Source organism: Xenopus tropicalis, chromosome 8 (genome assembly GCF_000004195.4).
Source record: "Xenopus tropicalis strain Nigerian chromosome 8, UCB_Xtro_10.0, whole genome shotgun sequence".
Classification (NCBI taxonomy): domain Eukaryota; kingdom Metazoa; phylum Chordata; class Amphibia; order Anura; family Pipidae; genus Xenopus; species Xenopus tropicalis.
The window spans coordinates 58,880,620-58,890,376 of record NC_030684.2 but is presented as its reverse complement, the minus strand read 5'-3'; the positions used below and the strand labels follow the sequence as shown (position 1 = coordinate 58,890,376).

The 9,757-nt window shown below is 39.0% G+C and overlaps 1 protein-coding gene across 3 annotated transcripts in view; it reads left to right on the top strand.

Annotated features, from left to right (window-relative positions):
- Positions 1 to 1,650: 1,650 nt before the first annotated feature.
- The window catches only part of nrk (Nik related kinase), a 114,631-nt gene continuing 106,524 nt past the window's right edge, over positions 1,651 to 9,757 (top strand). For 2 of the 3 annotated variants that reach the window (XM_031891525.1, XM_018096921.2), the window contains exon 1: positions 1,652 to 2,068. In XM_031891525.1, the coding sequence (XP_031747385.1) occupies positions 2,012 to 2,068 (57 nt within the window). In that variant the 5' untranslated portion in view covers positions 1,652 to 2,011. Of the gene's footprint in view, positions 2,069 to 9,757 lie in introns of all 3 variants that reach the window. The other variant, XM_031891524.1, reaches the window with a different exon arrangement.

Here is a 9,757-nt window from a genome sequence, read left to right as displayed (position 1 = left end):
AGGCCTTAAGGGTGTCTATGCTTCTTATATTGAGCCAACAATAACAGTGGAAAATTAGTTATTGTTATGTTGCAATGAATAACATTCATGAACTTGTTTTTTACCTTATGGAAACTAACCAAAAGAGTAATCTAATGGAGCACTTTGTGGACAATGTTGGGATGCAGTGATCTACTGGTCACAGCTCCACCTTTAATGGTAGGTCATAATCTATTCTCTAAACAGCCCTATATACAGTACATCACAGCACTATAGTGCAACACACAAGCTCACAGTTTCATATAATGCATCGTCAATAATGCAAAAGTCATAATAATTAACTTGTCACTGCATGGATCAGTCTCCCTATAAATTTTGCAGAGAAGTCATCAAAAGCTCCACTTAATCAGCTGCCAGCTCCTTGGTTCCCGTATCTCTGTGAAGGGTTGCTATTAGGAATTACGTTGCCCCATATTATTAAATTAGCAAGGCCCTCCCTCAGAGGACTCCATTCATTAAACCATTGTTCACTTTGGCCCCTTGATGTAGGGCCAACAAATACAATAAGACCCCAATTTTCAAAAAATAGCCTTGCGTATATATGGCCATGCCCTTAATCCACGTCCTATTATGTTAAAACCCTGCCCATGATCCAACCAACTCCACTGCCTTCCCTGCAAGTACTGCCCTTTCACAACCTGGAAATCACACTTTTAGCTCTTGGAGCACCATCTGCACAGTGCCACTGACTGCTGCACCACCTGTACCCGATGGCAGCCTTGTCTCTATGCAGGGGCTCCGAGCAGGCTCTATGCCAAAGAATAGGGGGCAGGTATTCAGTTTAACCCAATAATTGACTCCACCACTAACATGTTGTGACTAGCAACCTATAAACGACAAAGTGAAGCATGCCATACTTAGGGGTTGTTAATAACACCTAATTTCTGCCAATTTCTGTGACGGTCTAGGGTGTTTGTCTATTGTATTTTATCTGTCATATTCATCAAAGCAAATGTGCCAGCTTAGCAGAACCGATTCACTGCTGAATTCAATTCTTTCCAATGGGGTGTTTCAGTTCAGCAGCAGTTCTGAACTATAAGATATTAATAAATTAAAAGCTTACCAAACAAAACGAGCATTGCTTTAAAATCATACTTCGTAACAGTTAAATCATACTTAAATTTTGTTTGTGAATCGGAGCAGGTTGTAGAGATGATTACCAATGGCTGACAAATCAACCCTGTGTTTGTGGCACATTTGTTAGAACGCAGGAACTACATGGCATGCTGGGAATTTTTTTACTTCCAAGGCCACTTTTTATGACCAAAGGTCCTTGCAGTTTATTCAAGGAGTATCAAGTTAACAAATATATTAGTCAGACAGAGTGGAGAGCATCACATTACTTCTGGACATTGAAATGCTGCTTTTTAATCCAAAAAATGCATTAATTTGCAAGAATTTAGATTAAAATGTTTATGCATGGAGCCAACACAGATTGCTTCTTACTTCCCGCAGCGTTCTACTCTGTGCAGGATGTGTGATACAAAGCTTAAACTGCAAAGGTTTATTCCTGTATTTTGCATTACAGAGAAAAATAACCTAAAGAATGTGTTTCCCCATATTCTCCCAGAGAGCTGCAAGCATACGGTACATATTGAAGTGATTACTGAACACTGATGTACAATGTTAACAGAGAATGCTGTCTGCGAATGATAAATGAAAATATTACTAATAATTCTTGTGGAGTTCCAAACTCCAAAGCGTCATTTCCTTTCCTCACTTTCCCCAGCATATGACTCTGCAATGTTGTTTTCTTAAAGAAAAACAGATTTGTCTCGGCTTCCTCAGTGTGCTTTCCGGGTTTGCTGGATGGGAAGTTTCCTGTATTTGTCACAGACACACACTGTATTCAGTTTTAGTCATGGGCTGACATACGGTCACAACACTTACAGCCTCTGCAATTAAACCCTCTGTGCAAAGTGGCGTCAAAGAAAAGAACTTGTAGAGTTGCACCTTCTGAATTCCAGCAGATATGGCAAGCATGATCACTGCTAAAAGTCTGGACTACATCGACTTGGCCTCTTTGAGAGTAAGTGAATATCAGCTGCTATTTTAAGATGAAAGCTGCTTGCACAGTCTGATCTTCCTAATTAAAGAGCATTTCATTCTAGCACTGATAAAACAGAAAATGCTAAACATATGCAGCTTCAGGGACGCAGCCTAGCATTGGGAGATTATCTGGAAACTGAAGGGTTAAAGAGGAATTAAATGGCTTTGGTCGTCGCTGTGTGATGACTTGTTAGCTTGTGAAGTTCTTATCGCATTACAACAATAAAGGCTGCTCTAGATCTCAGACTTTTGCAGCTAAGGATTTGGAGGTTTGTTTCATTCACAGCGTGTATGTGATTTTGGACTGGGTATTTCTGCATGAAAATAGGAACAGTGTGTTGTGAAAGTAGAGCTCAGCCAGCTTCCTAACCCCACTCTGAGCACTGGGAATTTGCACTGGGGCTTGAACGAAACCTTCTGTTCTGCTATAGCTCCACAAAACAACACACACAGCACAGCAAGTCCTGCAGGAGGGGTCGTTACTAAATAGACATTGCTGGTGTTCAAGCAGTCAAAGGGATTAATAGCATTACTGGGTACCTCTGTTATTATCAGGGTGACAACCTCCTTCCCACCTCTAGTTTCTGTGCAAGGGTGTTTCCAGATGACTTACTGATGCTGTTTGTAGTTAAATGCCTTCTATTTTTCCCTAGGATTTCTGTTGTGGGAGTCCCCAAGCACTTTGCAGGCTTTTTATGAATATACATGCCATTAGAAAATATGATAAATTAATGACATGATTACACAATATCTACATATATGAATGAGAAAATGTTTGCCTTTTACACTTTAGACATTTTTGATCCATTTAAAATTCCACAGGGGAGTATCTATGTTTCCGAGTGCAGATTTCTCAGTCACTGTTTCTTGTATCTATACCAGTCCCATAGCCATTGCTTGGGGCACTTTGGGAAACACCTACTCTTCTCTCATATCAGTCTCCAAAGTGGCAGTGTTTGAAAAAACTACAAATCCCACAAAGTACTGTGTACTGTGAGGTATTCAATGACATGTATATAACAGTGCAAGGAAAAATAGGCAGATAGCTACTAGTCTGTGAGAGTTTGTTAATGCACACAGTTCACATATTTTTCTGTATTTCCACAAAGCATGAAACTAAATATTATGACTTGGGTTAAAAGGTATATGTAGAGGGGCACACTTCCATCCATAAATGTATAATGTGTGAGGTCACAGTACTGTATATATTAGTGACATGCAGTCAATCCAGGGGTTATAAAATTACCACTTTTCATGATGGCACTGCAAAAGTTAATTTTGGGACTGTATTCCATACCTGGAAATACTTAGAAACATACATGTTTATAGAGAGGATTCAAACTAAATATTGTAAATAAAGTATACTTATCCATGTTACTCAGTGATTTACAGAGACTATTCATCCCAGACTGGGATTCAAAATAGGCCTTTGCATTCCAAGTACATAAAAACCCAAAGAACCCCCCCAGCACCCCTTTACATAGTGACTGTCAGATTACCAGACTAGACCTGGCGGCTCCAGTAGAACTTACAGACTAAGGTTTCAATCATTCATACAACCTAAACCTGTATGTTTTTAAGGAGAGAAATCCACCCAAACTCGATACAAATTCCATAGTGATGGATAGTGATCTGGTTGGAACTAAACAAAAACCACAGTACAGAAGTGCTAACCAATGCCCACCATGTGGCTCACATACAAAATGAATCTGTTGGGAAGAACATATAAAGGATATTGGTTAAAGTGTCTAGGCTGAGTTTGTAGGTGCACTAAGTATGAGTGATCTTAAATGTGGTTAATTGGCACTCACTAAATAAGGTCCAACATTGACCTATAGATTCTATAGTTTAGTCATGGTATTTGCGTATGCAATTACGCATGTTACGTATCTTATAGGTAATATTACAAAACTCCAATGCCTTTTTATTGTGGCTAAAATGTTGTATCAAGATCATGTCAAATAGCTACAATCTAGATGTTATCTTTGTATTTCATTTTTGTAAAGACATTTCCCAAAATCATGACATGATGTGGGGTTATTCAAAAGTTTACATTTTATTAATATGCTGAATTATAAAATGGATGGTTCCATCTAAAATGGAACTACTTGCAGTGTGCCAAAGTATATTCTTATTAATTAACTGACCAAAGTTGCCTTCACAAGGACCAGTTTTCAAGATATTAGACTTGTTAGATTAGCAACCTACGGAAGTTAAAAAGCAGATATATCCAATGTTCCAATCTGGCTAGCAGTTAGTAGGATGGCTTCACCGCATGCTCCTGTCTTGGCAGCAAAATGTCATGTACCCAGACTTCAAAAGAACAAATGTAGGAATCTTAAAAGCAGAACTTTGCTGCAATTAACTTTTTTGATTTGTGCCACTACATGTTTTGGGCCCACAGCGCTTTCTCAAGTAAACACAGTGAATACATGATCGAATACAAACAGGTCAAGCATGTAAAAAACCCTCCCTCACACAAAATCCATTGGTGCATTTATTGTCCATAGGCAGGGTTGTGGATTAACTGTCCATTGTCTAATAAAGGGTCACTGCTCAGGGTTCATTTTGAGACTGACCCTGAAAAAGTATTATATCAGAAATGAAATAGGAAACCTCAAGGCCCCAGAATTACCCTACTGGGTCTTCCAAAGGTTGTAGCCCTTAAGCCAAGCATGCACATACATAAAACATATACACGGCCCATTAACCAATATGTTAACACTAGGGAGCAATCTTACAAAAACTGTAACGGTTTTCTAGGGTACTGAAGTTCTCTTTAAGTCCATAAAGTAATTAATATTGTTGTTCACCCAATATGTATGTAAACTGAGTGCATCTGCCATCCTGTGGATGTTTCTGTTGACCTATTTGGTGGGGAATATCAAAAAAGTGGGCTAAAGGAGATGAGAAGGGAAGTTCAATGCAAAGTGTAACATTCTTTGTATACAAACTCCTGCAGGACAGCCATCCGGGTGTACAGAGCATTTAAATGTACAATACCTTGTCAGTGTTTAGTAAGATGCTGTGTATAAGTGGATGGCATATCATGTCTGGATGATGCAAATGTTGGCTACATGTTTGCTACATTAGTACTTAGTATCTCACTGACTGTCTAAATTACTTCCCATAAAACATTCTGCAGGGGACTTTTAAATAGAACATGCTCAGTAAGACCAAGAGGGCTTAACAACATATCTATTTTGAATGGGGAAGTGAAACTGCCATATCTAAAGCATCAAAGAAGCAATTTTAGGAGAAAGAGTTTACATATTCACAAAGAAAAGATCTAAGTTCAGTTCAGTGAGGAAAATCTAACTCCAAAATAAATTGTCCATTTCCTCTAAAGTTTAATATGAAGCCATCTGAAATGAAATAAAAGAGAATGAAATGTAGAATTGCTGCGTTATTGAAGCTTTACAAGGACTAATCACCAGAAGACATAGCAAAGGCAAATAAACTGCTAGGGTCAGGGACAGACACAGTACTATTATGTTATAGAAACTGAACCAGATACAGTATGTTATGATCACAAACTCAAGCTCAGATGATGCACTATTACTACTCAAAGGGGCACATTTACTATGGGTTGAATCCGAGTCCGAATTGGAAAAATCCGATTTGAAAACGAACATTTTGCGACTTTTTCGTATTTTTTTCGATTTTTTCGGCGCCTTTACGACTTTTCGGAAATTATCGCGACTTTTTCGTTACCAATACGATTTGCACGAAAAAACGCGAGTTTTTCGTAGCCATTCCGAAAGTTGCGATTTTTTCGTAGCGTTAAAACTTGCACAAAAAGTTGCGCTTTTTTCGTAGTGTTAAAACTTGCGCGAAACGTCGCGCCTTTTAAGTTTTAACGCTACGAAAAAAGCGCAACTTTTTGCGCAAGTTTTAACGCTACGAAAAAATCGCAGCTTTCGGAATGGCTACGAAAAACTCGCGTTTTTTTGCAAAAATCGTATTGGTAACGAAAAAGTCGCGATAATTTTCCGAAAAAATCGCAAAATACCGATCATTACGAAAAAAACGCAATCGGACGCATTCGGCCCGTTCGTGGGTTAGTAAATGTGCCCCAAAGTATTTGGCTCCTGGCTGGCTATCCCCCAGTATAACTGATTACTTGTGTGCCTGTGTTTGGGTTTAGAATCAGCAGCATAGTGCAGTTGTGCATACTGTAAGGAAAATGAGAATGCATGGAGTATAATGAAGCTGCAGTTCCTATCCAATGGCACACACAGAAAGAGCAGAGGTACATTAAAGAGTTTGTGGACTTCATCCATTTGAGTAATTCAGTAAGTCTTATAGTTATTGCCTTTGCTGTAGTCGGTGGGGTTTGGGTAACTTAAGGCTATAGGGAGTTGCTTTGGGATCTTTATCAAATGTGAGAAAGTGTCCTGCTTCAACAATAACAACAGCCTTGCAGCCTTGCACCTTTCCAAGCAGTACTGCTTTTTCTTTCCATCGTTAACAGAACTGAGGGACCTATGTGATGTGTGTGTACATTAGATCAGGAATACTTAACCTATCTCCAAATATAAGTCACAGCTGCTGTACAATTTCTGAGTAAATTTCTTGCTGTGACCTCTGGCCAAGCAGTCCAATGCCACAGGAAGCAGTACAAGAAGCAAAAAATAACTTTGTTGAAGGTTATTCTCTTTGCTTTTTCTACAGCTTCCATGCTTACCCTATGGGGCACATTTACTAAAATCCATAGTTTTCTGGGCTTAAAACGCAATATGGTATAAATTTGGAGTAACCACAATAATTTCTGATGTTCTAAAATGTCTCGACAATGCTTTTTTCGTTCGTGGCGAAAAGATAGTCCACAGGAAAGTGTAGCCAAAGCGTTATTGAATTCCAAAATGTTCGTATTCTTTGCACAAAGTACGATTTTTTTCGTGGAAATTTAACGAAAACTGCAAAAAACTTGTGGGATTTTAACGAACTTTTCGCATACATTACGAAATGCTCCATAAGCTTGAAATTTTCAAAATTATCTCAAAATTGTTCAGTAAATGGGCCCCGATGTGTGCCTCTCTACAATCCCCTTTAAAATACTAACATTTCTTCCCATGAGAGTAAATCATAGTAAATGATAGTAATTGAAACATGGTGCATAATTTAAGACCACATTTTGGGTAACAATGATAACTTAGTAGGTCCCCTAAGAAAGAGATTAAAAAACTATTGTAACCCTTTCTTGGCACACTCACTTATTCTGGGCTGTATTACTTGCTTAAACAGGAAATATGGTTCCCTTTTGCAGATAAAAGGTACTGGACACTGGGATTTTAGCACAGTGCCTCCACCTAGTGGACACTGAGGAGCACACCTCAAGGGTATTTCTACTAGGAAATAATCACACGCGGTTTGCAACAAATATCAACTTATATATATATATATAAGTAATATATATATATAACTGGGTGTAAAGGTAAAATAATTATAACATGCAAACAGTATTAAACCCTGCTTTGGAAACCTGGATGGTTTTAACCACTACTGGCTCAGGCTCTCTGAGGACTCAGTTCCACACTCCACTCCTGGAGGAAATACCCTTTCCCAGTTCAGCCCTGGCAAAGTCCCTTCCCCAGAACTCTTTTAGTTTCCCAGGTAGCGCTACCTGCCCCAAAGTAGCTCTCCCTTTGCATAGGCAGTTGCTCCCACATAGCAGGCCACAAAAACAACTGTCCTCACACAGGGGACACACACAGGAGACTTTCCACAGATGGATCACTCACTGGGGATCCGCAGGGAGTAAAGGCATCTGACCACAGTGTAGCAGATCTCTATTTACAGCTGGCACACTCTTTACAGTCACTGCTTACTGGATCTCTCTGTCTCAACTGCTGGCAAAACAACAGGGGCTCCCTTTATAAGCTGCTGGGCCTGCCCCTGATTTTTGGCTCCAAACCTAGGCACACTTTCTCTCCCAACAGTGCACTGGGGCATCCAGCTAAGCTATTATACAACTACCAGAATCCTATCACTACCAAACATGGGTGATACCGATGGCTGTAAATTCACAACAGCTGGAGTTGCCATACTACCTTACCTCTCTGCTGGTGGAAATATTATTTTAAAGCTCATTTCTTTTTGCTCTGAGAATGTGGATAACAAACTGCTTTCTTTTATATAGCAACAAGTTGTATTTAGACTGCTCTCAGTCTAAAGCTCAGTAAGAAAGTGTTCATGTGATAATGGATAGACTTTTCAAACATATAGATGAGTCTATAATATTACGTATGCAGCAATGATGACTTCACATCAGTTTATGTAGCTATTGCCCTAAGACCAATCCATGAATTGGTCCTAGGCCTTCTTCTTTGCACAAAATGCATGACCAGTTTTACACCTCTAAACACTGATGAAGTTTTGCTGATTTTTTATGTGATGGCAACAGATACCCCAAGTACAAATAGCAACAATCCCATTTGCTATGTACCATTACATTGAAAATTACACAAGAAAATTACAGAATGGTGAGACAAACAGTGACTCCAACCGAGTGTTTTTGTATTTATGATGAGGATTTACAATGCTCTTGCCAACTCGGCCATGCTCCCAATCTCACTTTAATACTGGTATGTATTTGGTGCCTTTCAATCTTTTGCAGTGGAGGGGATTAACAACAATTTGGGTGCAGATGACTTGTGGGAAAGGCTCTTGAAAAATCTGTGTTGACATGTCTGCACAAGGCTGTATTTGGATAAAGCTATTTTCATTTGTAATTCCCATCATACACCCTACAGCCCCACCACAGCTGTGGGTTGATGCTAATAGTTGTAGTTTAGAAACAGCTGGAGACTACAGGATGGCCAGTATTGATTGTTACTGAAATACTGAGACCCATTTTGTCTTACTATACACACTCTCTGATACTTCCTGAAAGGAGATAAATCTGTTGTACAAACCTTAGTAATATTGTTTTGCAATGATAATTTGCATGAGCCCCCTTCAGAAATGGGAATCATTTAAACAGATAAACAGAGAAACTAAAATATTCCAGGTTGAGCTAATGGTGATATCCTTCCAAACAGAAGCTCCCTATTTGACCTTTCCTGCTCTCAAAAAGGTTTGTTTTATATAGGACAGCCAGCTGTGTAATCGAAAATAAATAACTATAGCTTGGCTTTAATTTAATAGGAATCATATGGTGCAGAGTTCCTTGTATGTATCGGGTTTCTCTAACCATCAGTTCTCTCTCTTCAGTTGCAGATTTTTCTAAAGGGAATAACTGTGGTTAATCAAACCACAAATGTGACTGAAAGAGATATGTTTCTATAAGACTGGATGGCAGATTCATCATCAGCCCTTGTTATGTAATGAATATCATATCCTAACAGTGCTTGATGTTATTACATTGTAAAGGAATGAAGCTCTGCTTTCTAATAACTAAACTAGAAATAGCCTTGCTAATGATCTAAGTGAAACGATGTGGACAAGATGTCGAGGAAAGTGATGTTTTTCTTCCCTTAGCAGGAACTGCACAGTGGCCTGGCCAGCATTACCTTTAGTTACCAAGGCAACTAATTAGTTGTTGCACTAAAAATTTACTACCGAAATGTTCATTCAGCTTTAAATAATTATGAAGTTTGACCACCTGCCTGGGATTGTATATTCTATTGTAGCAGCTGTCAGGGACCAGACTGACAATGCCTTCAGA